Source organism: Hypanus sabinus, chromosome 10 (genome assembly GCF_030144855.1).
Source record: "Hypanus sabinus isolate sHypSab1 chromosome 10, sHypSab1.hap1, whole genome shotgun sequence".
In the NCBI taxonomy this organism is placed as follows: Eukaryota; Metazoa; Chordata; class Chondrichthyes; order Myliobatiformes; family Dasyatidae; genus Hypanus; species Hypanus sabinus.
This window is the reverse complement of record NC_082715.1, coordinates 149,741,983-149,760,965: the sequence shown is the minus strand read 5'-3', so window position 1 is coordinate 149,760,965 and position 18,983 is coordinate 149,741,983. Positions and strand designations below refer to the sequence as shown.

Here is an 18,983-nt window from a genome sequence, read left to right as displayed (position 1 = left end):
AGGGGCGTGGCCTCTCTCATCCATATGTACTGGTTCTGTCCGAGCTTGGAGAAATTCTGGAAAGATGTCTTCACTACGTTATCGTGTATTCTGAATCAGCACCTAGAACCAAACCCCTTAATTGCTCTGTTCGGTTTTTGGGGCGAGACAGATTTATGTCTGGGTCCGACCAAATGCCGAATACTATCCTTTGCCTCTCTCCTGGCTAGACGCTTGATCCTCCTCAGATGGAGAGATGTTGCCCCGCCCACTCATGCTCAATGGCTTAACGACATCATGGCCTGTTTGGACCTCGAAAAAATTCATTATTCAGTTCTCAATTCGGATCTAAAGTTCCATAAGTTCTGGGGACCTTTTATCGAGTACTTTCATAACCTTCTTGACTAGGTTTTTTTTTTCTTTTCGGTCCCTTGCTTTCAGCTCCTTTTTTTTTCTAGTAGAAGGCATTATCACCCTCTGTTGCTGAGTGTATTCACAGTCTGGGAGTTTGGCTGTCCTGACTTATACTCTCTATATTGTGTTGTGGTTGGTCTGGAGTTGCTGTTGTTTTTTCTTGTGTTGTGGGGCTTGGGGAGGACACTAAGCTTACTTGTCTTTAATTCAGGTGCTTTTTTTTTTGCTAAATTCTCTTCCTTTGTAGTATATTGTTATTGTATGCTTAATTTTGCACTGTTTTAATGTTCCTCATTGGGATTTGGGGTTTTTAATTTGTAAAATGTTTTGAAAAACTAATAAAAAAAATTTAAAAAAAGAATCTACACTCCACTTCTATGTTTAAATCATTCATGCATGCTGATAATATGGTGCCTATAAAAACTATCCACTCCTCTTGGAAGTTTTCATGTTTTATTGTTTTACAACATTTAATCACAGTGGACTTAATTTGGCTTTTTTGACACTGATCAACAGGAAAAGACTCTTGTGTCAAAGTGAAAACTAAACTCTATAAATTGGTCTGAATTTATTACAATTCTTAAACTCAGAATAATTGATTTTGTAATTATTCATGCCCTTCAAGTCAGTATTTAGTAGATGCACCTTTGACAGCAATTGTAGCCCTGAGTTTGTCTGGATAAGTCTCTATTTGCTTTGCACGTCAGGATACCACAATATTTCCCCATTCTTCTTTGCAAAACTACTCAAGTTCTATCAGATTGCATGGGGATCGTGAATGAACAGTCCCTTTCAAGTCCAACCATAAATTTTCAATTGGATTGAGGTCTGGACTCTGATTTGACCCCTTCAGGACATGAATTTTGTGTTTAAACCATTCCTGTATAGCCTTGGCTGTATGCTTAAGGTCACTGTCTTGCTGGAAAACAACTCTTCTCCCAAGTCGCAGTTCTCTTGCAGACTGTATCAGTCTTCCTCCAGAATTTCCCTGTGTTTTGCTGCATTCACTTTGAACTCTACTTTCAAGCCTCATCCACGAAACATCCCCGCAACATGATGCAGACACCACCATGCTTCAGGGTAGAGATGGTGTGTTTTTAATGATATGTGGCATTTGACTTACACCAAACATAACATTTAGTCTGTTGACCAAAAGCTCAGTTTTGGTTTCAGATCAGCTGATTCCAGAGTCTCCCACATTCCTTCAGGCAACCTGTAGCTGAGATTTCATTTGTTTTTCCCAACAGTGGCTTTCTCTTTGCCTCTCTCCCATAAAGCTGTGACTGGTGAAGCAGCCAGGCAACAGTTGTTGTATGTGCAATCTCTCCCATCTCAGCCACTGAAACTTGTAACTTCTCCAGAGTTGTATGAGTCTCTTGATGGTCTCCCTCACTAGTTCCCTTCTTGCACAGTCACTCAGTTTTTGAGGATGGTCTGTTCTAGTCAGATTTACAGCTGTGCCATATTCTTTCCATTTCTTGAAGATGAGCTTAACTATACTCCAAGGGATATTCAGTCACTTGGAAATTTTCTTGTATCTTGTGCCTTTCAATAACCTTATCGCAGAGTTGCTTGGAGTGTCCTTTTGTGTCCATGGTGGAGTTTTTGCCAGGATACTGACTCACCAGCAGCTGGAGCTTCCAGACACAGGTGTATTTTTACTCCAATCAGCCCTGACTGCACACAGGTGATCTCCATTAACTAATTATGTCACTTGTGAAACCAATCGGCTGCACCAGTGATGATCTGGTGTGTCGTATTAAAGGGGGTGAATACTTATGCAGTTGATTATTTTGTGTTTTCTACTTGTAATTCATTTAGAGTTGTTTGTTATATCTCCCCTCTCGTTGGAAAATGGAGTCACCTCTTTCTCCCTTATTAGGAAAGAGTGAGCCTGCAGCATGTTGAATTACTGCGTAAATAATGTAGCGTCTGGGGTAACTGCAAATCTGTGTCTTTGCTATTACTTTGCTCACGCTTGAGTGCTGGTAGCGGGTGCACTTTAGTTTTGCTGGTGGAGGGAGGGGAATCGTTGCTTGCTGCCACTTACACAAGGGAGGGAGGGGAGCTGGGGGGACTTTGGGGTTCTAACATTTAAGTATCATTCATTCTTGGGGTACTCTGTTTTCGTGGATGTTTGCGAAGAAAAAGCATTTCAGGATGTATATTGTATACACTTCTCTGACATTAAATTGTACCTTTGAGATTTCTTTGTAGAAATCTGTCAAAAACGTCACCTTGACATGAAAGTGTCTTTTTCTGTTGATTAGTGTCTTAAAAAAGCCAAATTAAATGTAGTAATACAATAAAATACAAAAACTTCCAGGGGGTGGGGTGAATATTTATTTAAACACTGTATATTTTATTCCACATTTGTAATTTAACATCTAACTTTGTTTTTATATAATTCTCTATTCTTTATAATTTTTGAATATTAATTACGTGTTTACTTTTTTTTACTATTTACACTATTTGTCCTCTTGGTCCTTGTGTGTGGTTCCTCATGGATTCTATTGTGTTTCTTTATTTTGTGGCTGCCTCCCAAGGCTGTATATGATAGACATACTTCAATAATAAATTTGAACTTTGAATGTTGTTTTTTGTTGCATGTTGCACCCTGACCAACTCACTACAGCAATTTCCTAATACATGTGGTGCAGAAAATTGATCCTGGATCCTCCAGCTCAGTCCAATGGTTGCGTTATTCACAAGTATTTCTTGTCATTGAGGGAGTTTGTCAAAGGGACCAGTTACTCACCGTAGTTCTCTGTTACCACAGGAACCAGACCACATTTCCCAGCGATGTAAGCATGAGTAGCATCAAAAGAAGCTGCGTCCACCTCATCCCTCTGGAAAACAGAAGGAAATTCTGTGGCTAACAGTTTCCCAGTCTGGGGGAAGGCATTTTTCCACGTAAATAGGAATCAAACACTACACATGCTGGAAAGCCGAGATAAAATCCAGCCAACATCTGTGGTTGGCCTGGAATCATTCCTGGAGAGCGTGGCCATGGTTATTCCTGGCATGCAAAAGCCGTGAAGCATACACTGATGGATGAACTCTGCTGGCAGGTACCTGGATAAGGCAGCTTAGGTCCAGGCCCCACAGGATGACAATGCCAGGCTCCTAGCACTGGCTCAGTGAGACCTGCTGCTAACTAGAGACTGAGTGAATGACATTAAAGGGAACAGAGGCAGTGTAGTGGGTAAATTACTGGTAAACCCAGGCAGAACATCACAGGACCCAAGTTTAGATAGTCGGGGGAACGTAACAAAGTTTCCCACAATGAAAAAGAATTCTCCGATGACTCATGAGGGGTTGAAACCAGGAGAGGGTCTCTCCTTGGTGGGTGGGATGCAGGGGGTAGATCTGAGGAATAAGTTCTTTGGAACCAAGAGAACCTTACGGAATAAGAGTGAAGGATGAAATATTTAAGAGGAACCTGAAGAAGAACTTCCCCACTCAGAGGGTGGTGTGAGTGTGGAATGAGCTGCCAGTGGAAGTGGTGGATACAAGTTCAACTGCAATTCTTAAGAGAAGTTTGGATAAGTACATCGATGGGGGATGGAGGGTATGGAGGGCGATGGTACAGGTCAAAGAGACTGGGCAGAATAATGGTTTGGCATGGACTAGATGGACTAGGGGCTGAAGGGCCTGCTTCTGTGAAGTCATGCTTTATGACTGTATGTGCAGAACTATTTTCATCAAAGTGTGGTACAGTACACTTATGAAGGCGTACCACAGGGTCCTTTAGAACCAGTGGTGGATGTTGCATGGACTAAATTACATTCTCAGAAGTCAGTACCTTTATCATTTCTATGCAGTGGCTCGCTGATGTTGCTCTGATGCACACCAGGAGTGTGGATTTTGCATTCAGAGCCCAGTTCTCGCACTTGCTTTGCTCCGCTGTGCTTATACAGCACCACCGTACAATGCTGTTCTCCAGAGAGCTCCCTGACAAAAATCACAGCACAAGGTCACCATCAGAACATGCTCCACACAGCCCTCAGGCCACCAGGCTGACCCACAGCAATGCCCTCCCCCAACTGCTAATTCTGGCTGTATGAACTCCAGGCAATTCCATCATGGGATGTCCTCCCCACCCCCAACAAGTCTAGGGCATACACAATGATTGGTAAGACCCCAGGTAAGACTGAGTAACTGATTGGTTAGCTCACCTTGTATCCCATATATCAATCAGACACAAAATCAGTTTGGTGAAAGGAGTCAGAGGTGTTGGCAGGGGGTTCTTTATCAACTTGTCATTTGAAGTCAGAATACAGGGTTAATGGCAGGATTCTTATTAGTGTGGAGGAACAGAGAGATCTCAGGTCCACGTCCACATCCCTCAAAATTGCCATGCAAATTGATAGAGTGGTTAAGAAAATGTATGGTGTAGGAGATTTGAGTTCAAGAGCAATGAGGTTACATTACAGCTCTATAAACCAGACATGGAATAGTGTGTCAGTTCCAGTCACCTCATTATAGGAAGGGTGTGGAAGCTTTGGAGATGGTGCAGAGGAGATTTACAAGCTTACAAGAAAACAAAGAATATTTTCATTTCAAGGTTCAGAAATCCATTTTTTTGATAATTTTCCATGTGAAATTGTGAAACAATGCACTGCTTTTGGTCCTTCCATGAAACTAGCTTTTCAAAAGAAGCTTTTTCCATCACTACAGTACCCAGCGAAATTAAGGATCATTATTAAAAATTCTGGAATTCATATTTTCCATGATCCAGACGAAGCATTGCATTTTATTAACTCTTTGTCTGATGAGTCCGATGGTGAATCTGAAGTTTGAAGATTGAATGATTTATAATGGTTTGATGGTCTCATGGTGTAAAGTGAAGAAATTGAAAGATTTGATGGTTATAAATGTTTTTACCTTAAAATGTATTTTTATCTCTGAAAAAGTCTGGTTTGGAGGGTTTTAACCGAAGATATAGCGGGAGAACTGTTGAAAGATCGTAGATAATTCTGAACCATTTAGACCTTTCTTTCTGTAGCATCTAAATGTACCAGCTTTTTTTTTGTTTCGTATGCTTTTAAAGTTTCTTTTAAGTAATTATCTGGATTTTCTTATGTTTTAAAGAAAGACTGGACAATTTAAAGATAGTGATTTTTTTCTTCTGTGCAAATATTTCAATGACAATGAATTTGAAGTCTGAAGTTGAATGACTTATAGTGGTTTCAGTGTCTTGCAGTGTAAATACTGATAAAATTGGAAGATTTGATGGTCACAGAAAGTCTATTTTAAAATGTATTTTTATTTTTGAAAAAGACTGGTTTGGAGGGTTTCAACCTTAGAAGATATAGTGCGAGAACTGTTGATAGGTTGTAGTTAAGTTTGAACCATCTAGAACCTTTTTTTTGCAGTATCTAAATGAATCAATTGTTTTTTTTTATTCCGTATGCCCTATTGAAGATATTTTAAAATAATTATTTGGATTTCCTTGTGTTTTAAAGACAGATTTGACAATTTAAGAATGGCAATTGTTTTTCTTTTGTGAAAATATTCCAAGAATTGTTTTGGATATGTTTTTCTTCCCTTATCTAATATTATGAAGGTTACTTTCAAATTGAAGGTTATTTGCTTTCACAAGAAAAGCACTATCCTTCCAAGTTAATTATACTGAGATATAGGTTGACTGAAATGAGATTTATATTCAGTAGAGGGAGATACAGATTACTTTTTAAAAAATTTTTTTACTCAGCTAGGAGGAGCTGTATTCGCGACTATGCTTTTCTTGGGACTTGCGTCGATTGACATTGACTTGTTTCTGGGCTTTGTAGGTTGGGTGGTATTTTTTTTCTTTTTTTTAATCCCCATTATGGAATCCCAGAGAATACGCAAATTATTTTTATTGTTGTTCATCTCCGCCATTTTCGATCACTTTATCCTGACACGAGTCAAGCTACTTTTTTTAGATACGAAGTTTCATGATGACATCTAAACCATTAAATGTTTTAACTTGGAATGTTCGTGGTTGGAATCGTAAGAAAACATTTAAGGTTATAAATCAATTCCAGCTTGATATAATTTTTGCTCAAGAGACACATATCAGGTTATGTGATAAAAATCGATTTTTTTAAATTTTGAAAGGACCCTCTATTTCATGCAAATTCACAGAGTAAAACTAGAGGTATCTCCATTTTTATCAATTCTAATATTCCTTTTAGTTAGGAGGATATTATAGCTGATATTAATGGTAGATTTTTAATTGTTAAAGGAATAATTTGTAATAAGAAAATGGTTTTGGTTAATATTTATGGACCAAATGTTGATGATCCCTCATTTTTAAAAGCTGTTTTTGCTCTATTACCTGATTTAAATGAATATATATTATTAATGGGTGGTGATTTTAATACTTGCTTAAATCCTTTAATGGATAAGTCATCATCCAAACATCAACTTCCTAACTGTTCTGCATCACTTATTAATTCCTTTTTAATTAATTATGGTTTAATTGAGGTCTGGAGGCATATGCATCCTAATGATAGAGAATTCCTTTTTCTCACATGTTCATAATAAATATTTGAGAATTGACTATTTTATAGTCGACCCTCGACTTTTATGTAATGTTCAGAAATGTGAGTATGATGCGATTGCTATGTCTGATCATGCTCCTTTAAATTTAATAATTGAAAGATGTTGTTTCTACCAGACCAGTTTGGCGTTTTCCAGAACATTTTGTTACAAAGTGCAGAATTTGTTGAGTTTATTGAAACTCAGATAAAAGCGTTTTTTCTCTTTAATAATACAGGAAACATCTCCAAGTTATTAATTTGGGATACATTGAAAGCTTATTTACGTGGTCAAATTATATCATATATAGCTAAATTGAAGAAACAAACAAGAATGGAATTAAATAAAATTTCTAAACAAATTAAAGAACTGGATAACATTAATGCAATTTCTCCAAATGTTGTTTCATTTAAAAGAAGAGTAGAACTATAACCACAGTATAACTTATTACTAACATATCCTATTGAAGGATATTTGCTTAAATTGAAAAGTCAATTTTATATCTCTAGGGATAAAAATAATAAGCTCTTAGCTTCCCAACTAAGAGCAGATAGATCTAAAAGACAAATTTTAAAGATTCGTAAAAACAATGGAGATATAGTAAGTAACTATGAGGATATTAATAATACTTTTCAAGATTTTTACTCTATAAATCTCAATTTCCTGCAGATTCCTCCAAAATGGAAGCTTTTTTACGTATTAAACGTCCACAAATTTTGATGAAAATCAACAGAAGCTTGATGCTCCAACTTCCGAGCATGAAATTCAGAAAGCTATTTTATCAATGCAATCAGGTAAAGCTCCCAGACTTGATGGTTATTCGGTGGGATTTTTCAAAAAATTTGGAAGATTACTTTCTCCATATCTTTTGGAAATGTTTCATGAATCCTTTGAGAAGGGTAATTTACCTTTTTATGAAGCATCTATTTCCTTAATTCTTAAAAAAGATAAAGACCCTGTTGAATGTTCATCATATAGACCTATTTCACTATTAAATGTGGATGCAAAAATTCTTTCTAAAATAATGTCTAACCGCTTGGAAAATATTTTAATTAAAATTATCTCTATGGACCAAGACGGGCTTTATTAAAGGCCGTTACTCTTTCTCTAATGTTTGGAGATTGATGAACATTATTTATTCACCATTATCTAAGCAACCTCAATGTGTTATCTCTCTTGATGTAGAAAAGGCATTCGATAGAGTTGAGTGGCCATACTTGTTCAAAGTATTAGAAAAATTTGGTTTTCGTAATAATTTTAATAGATGGATTCAAATGATCTATAAGAACCCTATTGCTTCGTCATTACTAACAATTAGAGGTCTTCTTTCTTTTCACTTTCTCGTGGTACTAGACAGGGATGTCCATTAAGCCCTTTATTATTTAATCTTGTATTGGAGCCTTTAGCTATAACATTATGGGAGGCCAAAAACATTCATGGTATTTCTATAAATGGAACCATACATAAGATTTCTCTTTATGCAGATGATCTTTTGATTTTTATTTCGAATCTTGAGGAATCAATTCCTAATCTTTTGGAAACACTTAAAGATTTTGGAAAATTTTCAGGATATAAACTTAATTTGAATAAAAGTGAATTGTTTCCATTAAATACTTCTGTTAGTACATATAGTGATATTCCTTTTAGAATTGTTAATACATTTAGATATTTAGGTATTATAATTACTAAAAAATATAAAGATCTTTATAAAGCCAATATAGTTCCTCTAGTAGACTCCATGAAATTACTATTTTCTAGATGGAATCCACTTACTCTTTCTTTAATAGGTCACATCCATGCTGTGAAAATTATGAATTTACCTAGATTTTTATATATTTTCCAAAATATACTTATCTTTTTAACTAAAATATTTTTTGATCAAATTGACTCTCTTATTTCTTCCTTTATTTGGAACAATAAGAGACCAAGAATTAACAAATACTATTTACAAAAACCCAAAAAAGATGGTGGACTTACACTTCCTAATTTAAGACTGTATTATTGGGCTGTAAATATTAGACAATTATGTTTTTGGTTATACTGGCTTGATAAGAGCCAAAAACCACTTTGGGTTGATTTGGAATTAAAAGCTGTTAAACAATTTTATTTAACTTCAATATTAGGAGCTCCATTACCTTTACAGCTCTCTAAAATTCCAAATTTAAATTTTTACCCGGTTATTAGACAATCTTTATGGATTTGGATTCAGTTTCATAATTTTTTAAATTTTAAACAATTTAAGTTGTCTAGTTTTTTATATCGAAACTTTTCATTTAAACCTTCAATAACCGACCCCATTTTTCTCCTATGGAAAAATAAAGGGATCCGTTTCTTCACAGATTTATTGTATAATGGTTGACTGATGACTTTTGAAGAGTTAATTAATAAACACTCTCTTGCTCATACACATTTTTTGCAATATTTTCAGGTTAGACATTTTTTTACAACAATATTTACCTAAGTTTCCATACTTACAAGAAACTGATTTGTTGGATACCATGTTGAAAGTGAAAGGTTCCATTAGCAGAATTTATAATTTACTCTTGTTACAAAAAGAGAACCTATCACTAAAGATTAAACAAGATTGGGAGAGAGAACTTAATATGACCTTTGAGAATGAAGATTGGGTTCGAATTTTGAAAAATGTAAATTCTTCTATATGTGCCAATCGCTGTCTAATTCAATTTAAAATTGTCCATCGTTATTATTTAACAAAGGAGAGACTATCTGAAGTATTTCCTAGTGCAGATAATTATTGTGATAGATGTAAAGCAGAAGTAGCTACTTTGTCACATATGTTCTGGTCATATTCATTAAAACTGTTTTGGAAATCTTTATTTTCTACAATCTCTAAAGCTTTGAAAATTAATTTACAACCTAATAGATTAACTGTTCTATTTGGAATAGTTTCACATCATATTCAGGGTATTTCATCTTCAGATCAACATGTAATTGCATTTGTTACATTGTTGGCAAGAAGGGCTATTTTATTAAAATGGAAAGATATATCTTCCCCTACATTAATTGAATGGTTTTCTCAAGTAATGTTATGTCTCAGCTTGGAAAAAATTAGAAGTAGAACTTTTGAAACTCGATTTGATTTTGAGAGAAGATGGGGTTCTTTTGCCAAATATTACTATTTAATTTGAATTATTCTATATGGTTTCCTTCCAATTTTATTATCTTTTTTAAAAAAAAATGTGAACTGGCAGTTGATGAATTTTTTTCTATATATCTAGAAGATGGTTAAATGTATTGCTTCTGGGGGTTGATTCTTTTTCTCAGTTAGATGGGGTTCTTTCTTTTCCCTTTTTTCTATATAATTTTATTTTCATTTTTATATATTATGATTAGTTTTTTCTTCAGCTCTATTAATTGTATTCATATTAATTTGTTGAAATTTTGTATTATTCTATAGTTGTAGAAGATTATGTATTGATAAAAAGATTTTTAAAATGAAAATGAGATTTAAAAGGATATTGTCTGGATTACAAAACATGTCTTATGAGAATATATGGAATGGGCTAGGGTTTTTCTCTCCAGAGCGAATAAGGATGAAAGATGATGTAATAGAGGTAAACAAAATGATTTGAGACATAGTTTGAGACTTTTTCTCAAGGCAGAAATGGCTAATACAAGGGAGTATAGTTTTAAGGTAATTGGAGGAAAGCATGGAAGAGGGGAGAGTGTCAGAGGTAGGTGTTTGACACAGAGTAGTGGTGCCAGAGGTATTGGTCAAGATAGATATATTAGGGATATTTAAAAAACTCTTAAGTAAGCACATGGATAAAAGGGAAAAGGAGGACTACCTAGGGCAGGAGGGCTAGATTGATCGTAGAGTAGGTTAAAAGGCTGGTACTACATCACGGGCCAAAGGGCCTAGACTGTGTCGTAGTGTTCTATATTGGAGACCTGTGACCGGTGGTGTGCACAGGACTTGGTACTGGTGCTTGTCTACATATGATCTATTTGGATGAAAGTGCAGGTGTAATGTTTAGTCTGAAGCTAACACCAGAATTAGTGGAGTCATGGACAGTGAAGAAGATTGTCTAAGATTCAACCGGGGAATTTGGGCAAAGAAATGGCAGATGCAATTTAACTCTGACAGGTGTGAAGTGAAGCATTTTCAAAAATGAAACCAGGACAGGTCATACACGGTAAATGACAGGGCCCTGGGGAGTGTTGTAGAATAAGGAGACCAAATGGTACAAATACATAGTTCCTTAAAAGTGGTGATACAGGTAGACAGGGTGGTAATGAAGGTGTCTTTATCAGACAGGGAATTGAGTACAAGAGTTGGGGCATCATGTTACATCTATTCAGGATGTTAGTGAGATCACACAGCCTAGAAACCAGTACTTCACCCCAACTCATTCATGCCAATCAAGATGTGTATTTAAGCTCGTCCCATTTGCACGCATTTGATCCATATCCTTCTTATCCATGTATCTACCCAAATGTCTTTTCAATATTGTTGTACCTGTCTCAATTCTTTCCTCATTCCAATTACATATGACCCTCTGTGCAGAGAAGCTGCCCTTCTGGAGTATGGTGTACGTTAGTGGTCACCATACGTTGGGAAGGATACGATTAGGCTAGGGAGAGCACTGAACCAATTCATATGGATGTTACCAAAATTATCAGGGGCATACATATAGTGGATGATCACAGTCTTTTTCCCTGGGTAGGGGTAATCTAAACGAGAGGGTGTAGGTTTAAGGTGAAAGGGGAAGAATTTAAAGGGGACCTGAGGGACAGAAGGTGGAGAGGAACAGTATATGGACTGAGCTGCCACTTGACTGAGAAGCAGGTTGAAAGACTTTAGGACAGGTACATGGATAGGAAAGGTTAAACATGGAAAACGGGAAGGCACCTTGGACAATCTGGGCCAATGGGCCTGTTTCCCTGCTGTATAACTCCCTGACAGCAAGGACCAGCCAACACAAGATAAAACCTCCAAGGAACCTTGCCTACGGATGAACCATTCTGCTTTAGTGAGGCTAGAACTCTTTCCAAAGGATTTCATTTCCAGCATTTACTAAATGGGAGCGGGAACCTCAGCAATAGGACCAATAGGCCATTGGATAAAGGTAACAGTATCGACCTTCCACTCTGCCATCCACCAGCATGGCTGAAATAACCCGTAACACCCAGTCCTCTCCGAACTGCCTCCTCCCCAGGTTGCAGTCTTCTGGTTCTTTGGTACCTGGCTTCAATGGTATGAGGTCATAAGGCAAACAGTTCCAATCTTTATAGATAATACAAGAGGCAATGTTTGGTCAACACCAATGGCATTACCTTGATGGCCCAAACCCTTCAAGAGAGTGATGTAGTCTAATCCCAACACCTGGCTGATGTCTGTGTTGTCGGCAAGGAGCATCAGCTTCACTGTGGCATCCCGAAACATGAGGTTCTTCCTGTTGAAACCAGCTGAGCTGAACAACTGGAAAACTTGTCGGTGCTTTCCTTTCAGGCCGAAGAAATACTGCAGTGGGGAGTGACAGTTCCCAGTATTATTCATTTATTCTCATTATTTGCATAATTTATCTTCTTTTGAACATTGGTTGTCTGTCTTTATTATTTATAGCTTTTCATAAATTCTATTGCATTTATTTTCTTGTAACTGCCTGCAAGAAAATGAATCTCAAGGTAGTATACAGCAACATATATGCACTTTGATAATAAATTTACTTTGACAGATTCAAGGCAGAAGACTTGCGTCAGTGCTGCCTCCTCACCACTCTGGAGACCCAGGTTTGACCCGACCTCAGGTGCTCTCTGTGTGGAGTTTGCATGCACTTCCTGAGTGAGATTCCTATGGGTGCTCCGGTTTCCTCCAAATTGTACAAGTCAATAGATTTAATTGTGCGCTGTATAGTCCTCGTAGTGTGTGGGTGAGTGGTAGAATCGAGGAGGAGGGTGTGGGGGCCAATGAGAATGCGGGGAGAATAAAATAGGCTTTGTGGACAGTCGGCACAGACTCAGAGGGCTGAAGGGCCTGTTTCTGTACTCTGTGACTATATGGACCATCATAATTCCCCCCTCCACTGCAAATTCCTCACCATCCCTGAGGTTCATCAGGCTGGCAACACACTCATTTTTAAAATATTTCTTATTGGAATTTATAGTATTTTTTATGTCTAGCTCTGTACTGCTTCACAAAACAACAACGTTCACAACATGGTCGGTGGCAATAAACCTGATTCTGATCACAGCAACTAGGAACTTAAGGAATATTAACTGTCCTCCAAAATGGCTCAACTGCTACAGTACAAAGGAGAAAGAATAAAACAATGTGGATCTTCAGCATCAACCTCACCGCTGGATAGTCACTTCTGAGACATGCTTAACTCGATCAACTTCGCAAATTAATTCTCATCAATATTTGGGGATTGATAAGTAAACAGAATTACCCTGAAAGTGAATTAAGCAACATCCTGGTAAACTCAGATATGTTGGACCAATGTCATCACTATGACTGGGCACTTGGATTTGACAGCTTAATGATATGCATGTAGGAAGGGGTTCCAAGCATGCATTAGGAGTCCCTCAATTACTATTCAATTAAATCACAACTGATCCATTTGCAACCTCAACTCCGCCACCCTAACTTCCCATGGTAACCTTTCTCGATTATAAAACATCATGTATTCCTGCCTCAAAAGTATTCAAAGACTTGAAAGATTCAGCTCCCTCTGATTTGATAAAGAGTTAGAAAACCCAATGTAAACCAAAGAAATGAACTGCAGGAGTGATTGCTTTTGAGATCAGGGCACCACTTGATGGCTCAACCAATGACAGATGGTGCCTGAGAAGGGGGCATCCATCACAAAGAATCCACCACCACAAGTTTCTGGATGGTCCATCAAGCCATGAACACTAATTCATTATTCCTCTTTTGCACTATTTATTTTTGTAAATTATAGTCATTTTTTACATCTTGCATTGTACTGCTGTCACAAAACAACAAATTTCATGACATTTCCATTCCCATTCAGACATGTCAGTCCATGGCCCTCTCTACTGCCATGATGTTTGGAGGAGAAACACCTTGTATTCCATTTGGACGGCATGAAAATAAAATTCTCTGGCTTCTGGTAAATTTTCACTCTTCCTCCTTCCCTCTTCCATTCCCCACTTTGGCTCCCCTCCTACCACTTCTCTTCACCTGCCTATCACCTTCCCCTGGGGCCCCTCCTCATCCATTGTCCACTTTCCTCTCATATCAGATTCCTTCTTCACCAGCCACCTTTCCTAGCTTCTCACTTCAACCCCTCTCCCCCACCCACCTGGCTACACCTATCACCTTCTAGGTTGTACTCCTTCCCCTTCACTACCTTCTTATTCTCCTTCTTCCCCCTACCTTTCCGGTCCTAATGAAGGTTCTCAGCCCAAAATGTTGACTGTTTATTCATTTCCATAGATGCTGCCTGACCTGCTGAGTTCCTCTAGCATTTTATGTGTGTTGCCCTGGACTTCCAGCATCTGCAGAATCTCTTGTGTTTAAAATTTCATCAGTGATTATAAAACTGATTCTGATTCTCACACTGAACAGCAGACAAAATGTGGTTTGAGGATATTTTAAAAGAAAAGGGAGAAGTAGAGGAAGGTGACTGCGAGGGCTTTGGTCAGTGACAGAAGGTACAATCAGCCCATATATGGTAATATCCAGGGAAAGGGTCTCACCCTACCCAGCCAACAAGCCCATGAACACTACCTCAGTATTTTACCCTCTCTTTCTGCACTACTTATTTCATTTAAACACACACACACACACACACACACACACTTCTTCTTCAGCTGTCCATCGGAATCTGATGACGACGTCCACTCCTTTAACGGTGAGATCTTTTATGACTATACAGTCCTATCCTGGACCCTCAAGTTCTATTGCAGGTGGGACATGTATATGTGGTAGTCATGGTCGTGATGGCAACCATGGCTGCATTTCTCCTGGCTCTCTTCTTCTGTCTTCTGGTTGTTCTTTCCATCTCCAGAATACAAAAACCATCCCTACACAGCTGTCACCAAGTGTTACAGTCAGCAGCAACATCCTCCAGGTTGTCAGGTCTGATCTTGCACTTCCTTAAAGCATTCTTCATCTGATCCTTATAGCACTTCTTCAGCTCTCCAGCTGACCGTTGACCATGATGTAGCTGGCCGTATAACACTCTGCGGGGTAGCGGACATGGGGGCATCCTTATCACATGCCCCAGCCACTGCAACTGTAATCATGGCCTCAATACTTCTGCAGTTGGTTTTTACTAGTATTTCAGTGTGAGGCACCCGCTCACACCAAGTAATTCCCAGGATGTGCTGATGGCTTATGTGGAAGCACTCCAAGGACTTGATGTGATGGCTGTAGGTTACCTAAGCTTCACAGCCATAAAGGAGGGTGGTGACATAGACCACATGGTGTACAGCGACCTTTGTGGAGGGACGAAGGCTCCTGTTCTGAAAGATTCTATGCCAAAGTCTCCCAAAGGCAGTTGATGCCTGCTGAATGCGGCTCTGGATGTCGTTGTCAATGCCGCTATCCTCAGAGAGAATGCTCCCCAGATATTTGAAAGAGACAATAGACAATAGACAATAGGTGCAGAAGTAGACCATTCGGCCCCTCGAGTCTGCACCACCATTCTGAGATCATGGCTGATCACTCACTATCAATACCCAGTCCCTGCCTTGTCCCCATATCCCTTGATCCCCCTATCCATCAGATATCTATCTGGCTCCTTCTTGAAAGCATCCAGAGAATTGGCCTCCACTGTCTTCCGAGGCAGTGCATTCCAGACCCCCACAACTCTCTGGGAGAAGATGGCATGACTGACAGGTTTCCATCACCAACAGTGAAGGCAGGTAGGGTGGGTGGGACACTAGTACTCCATTGGCAAACCACTTCTGCCTTGGTGGTATTGACAGTCAGCCCCCATCCTGCTGTATGCTCTCACTGCCACAGCAAAGACAGTCTGAAGATCCTCCGGAGTATGGGCCACAAGAGCACAGTCATCTGCATACTGCAGCTCCAGGACTCGTTCTCTATGGAGCTTGGTGGTTGCTTGGAGCCTCCTGATGTTAAAGAGGTTGTCATTTAATCTGACTTCCACTGCCACATCGCGGCTAACCTCAATCTCGTTGTGGAGAAGCTTGGTAACACACAAGAGGAAGATGTTAAAGGGCACTGGTGCTAGCACACACTCCTGCCACACCTCCGTGCATAGGAGGAAGGGCTCGGACTTTTGTCCTCCTATGGTCACCCGAGCAGCATGGAACTGGGAATGTTCACACACACACACACTTATTTCAATAAACCTGATTCTGAAGTTAAATAAAGTGGCTCTTGAGGAAATATGGTCTGCCTCAGGAATTGCTGCTGCAGTTCTACACTGCAGTCATTGAGTCTGTCCTGTGCACCTCCATCACTGTGTGGTTTGGAGCCGCCACCAAGCAGGATAGAACCAGACTACAGCGCACAGTGAGGACTGCCGAGCGCATCATTGGAGCCTCCCTGCCCTCTATTGTGGACCTGTACTCTTCCAGGTTGAAGAAGAGGGTGGGGAACATCATAAAGGACTCCTTCCATCCTGCGCACGGACTGTTTGAACTGCTTCCGTCTGGTAGGCACTTCAGATCCCTCCAGATTAAGACTAATAGGCACTGGAGAAGTTTTTTCCCTACTGCAGTCGCTTTGCTGAACAGTTAACTGCCGGCTAACTATTACTTGGATTGCACTACCTGTATGTATAATCTATATTTTCATTTATATTTATCATTATTATTGTTATGAGCAGAGAGACAACATCTGCCGGAAGTAAATTCCTTGTATGTGCACAGGTACTTGGTGATTAAAGTCTGATTCTGATTCTGATTCTGATTGAGGAACAAGTGCAAGTTTTCAGAGTCCAGTTATTCTGCAACAACAAAGGCAGATACAACAGAAGCATTACATGAAGGTGCAGAGAATGTAGAGATATGGACATTGTTCAGCTAGATGGGATTAGTGTAATTTGGCATTATTAGTTTAATTAGTTGTGCTGAACATGGGCCTGTTCATGGTCACTGTGTTCACTGCATTTACTAACATTTACCAGACCCCTTGCATTTTCAGAAAACAGTGCAGTTGTCCTGTGCTGTAAGCCAATCAATCATTGATCAAGGAAATAAAGTCCACTCACATATGAATCAGTCTGTGTGTCTGTGAACAGCCCAAGTCCTGTTGCCTAGATGGGTTTAGATATCTGAGTCAAACAGTCCCAGATGTCTAAACCCCTCAGCAGATTAATGACAGTCCTCAACAGATTAACAAAACTGACTCCAATGCGTGAAGGAGCATGAGAGGTGACTTGCTAGAGATATACAAGATGGTAAGAGGCAGAGACTGAGAGGCCAGAGAAACTTCCTATTCTCTCGGTTCTAATGGGCATCTTTTTAAAGTGATTGGAGGCAAGTCAAGGGGAAATCAGGGGTGCAGTACGATTTTTTTTTTACACAAAGAATGGTGAACACTTGGAACATGTTGCCAGGGATGGTGGTAGAGGCAGATACATTACGGACATTTAAGAAGACGGATGATAGAATAATAGAGGGTTAGATTGATATTAGAGTATAAAATTATTAGAGTACCAGGTTATAAGATCAGCATATCGTGGGCATTTACTGCACTGTGCTATGTTCTATATTTCTATAACTCGGTCACACATGGGGGCAGCAAGTGAATGAAATAAAAACATCTAATCTAAACGGAAAATGCTGGAACCACTCAGCAGATCAAGCAGCATCTGTGGTAATTGTTGTTTCAGGTTGAAGTTTGAAGTTTACCCTGTTTCTCTTCCCACAGACACTGTCTGATCTGCTGAGCATTTCCAGCATCTTTCTAGTTTTACATGACACAGAGGAAGAGATGGGACCTGGGCCAGGGCGAGGAATTTCCGAGTGCTCTTCCGGGCGTTGTATCTAGTCACGACTGCATTCCCAGGACCGCGACCCAGGTGGCATGTTCTCCAGTCCGTAACGTTGGCCTGTGTTCCGTCGGTGCACAGCAGTCTATACTTGGCTGCTTCAGATACTGAGGAGAACAAAGGAACAACACTTTGTTAGGTCTAGAAGGCATAGCACTGTTGTGGAAATACCTACAGATGATTGTAAACAACTGTGGTGAATTACGTGTGCCTGTCTGGACACACCCCCTGCTGACTGCTCCTGTGGCTCCTCCCACAGGCCCCTGTATAAAGGCGATTCAGGTCTAATCCTCTGCCTCATTCTCCAGGATGTAATATGATGGTCACTCACTGCTGGTTCCTTCTTCAGTCAATAAAAGCCGATATCTCGCCTTACGTCTCAGAGTGAGTTATTGATGGTGCATCAACAACTTAATCTCCAGTCAACCTGATCTCTACATTCACCTTTGTGTCCCAATTACACCCATGTCACCTATTAACCTACTGTCCCTTATGTGTCTGAAATATGGGAGGAAACCCCTGTGGTCTTGGAGAGAAAGTATAAGCTCCCTACAGACTGTAATTGAATCCAGGTGTTATGGTAACTGCTACACTCTCATGCTGCCCCTAAATAAATTTGGTTTATTATTGTCACATGTACCAAGATACAGTGAAAAGCTTGACTTGCATGCTGTTCAAGTCATCAAACAGTGCATTGAGGAAGAACGAGGAAAAGCAATAACAATGCAAAAATAAAATGTAAAAATGCAACAAAAGTGAGTGCAGGGAAACGATAAAGTTCAAGGTCATAACGGGGTAGATTGTGAAGTCAAGAGTGCATCTTATCGTTCAAGAGGTCCATTCACAAGAGTCTAACAGCAGGAAAAAAGCTGTCCTTGAGCCTAGTGGTATGGCTTTCAGGTTTTTCAGGTTCCAACACTGCCCAATGGAAGAGGAGAGAAAAGTGAATGTCTTTAGCCCTAGATAAAAATGTGGAAAAATTCAAGGAAAAGGAGGCAAGCTGTGGTGAGTAGCCGGTATTTATCCAACACTTAACACTACAGAACTATTACCACGCATTGGGCCCCATTGGGCTTCCAGACAGACAGCAATTCTAAACAACTCCAA

The 18,983-nt window shown here is 39.3% G+C and overlaps 1 protein-coding gene across 1 annotated transcript in view; it reads right to left on the bottom strand.

Annotated features, from left to right (window-relative positions):
* Window positions 1-18,983, bottom strand: part of sxph (saxiphilin) — a 95,911-nt gene that overhangs the window by 22,370 nt on the left and 54,558 nt on the right. Inside the window, 4 exon segments of the mRNA XM_059981334.1 lie at window positions 3,152-3,242; window positions 4,199-4,347; window positions 12,220-12,406; window positions 17,826-17,983. Of these exon segments, the coding sequence (XP_059837317.1) occupies window positions 3,152-3,242; window positions 4,199-4,347; window positions 12,220-12,406; window positions 17,826-17,983 (585 nt within the window).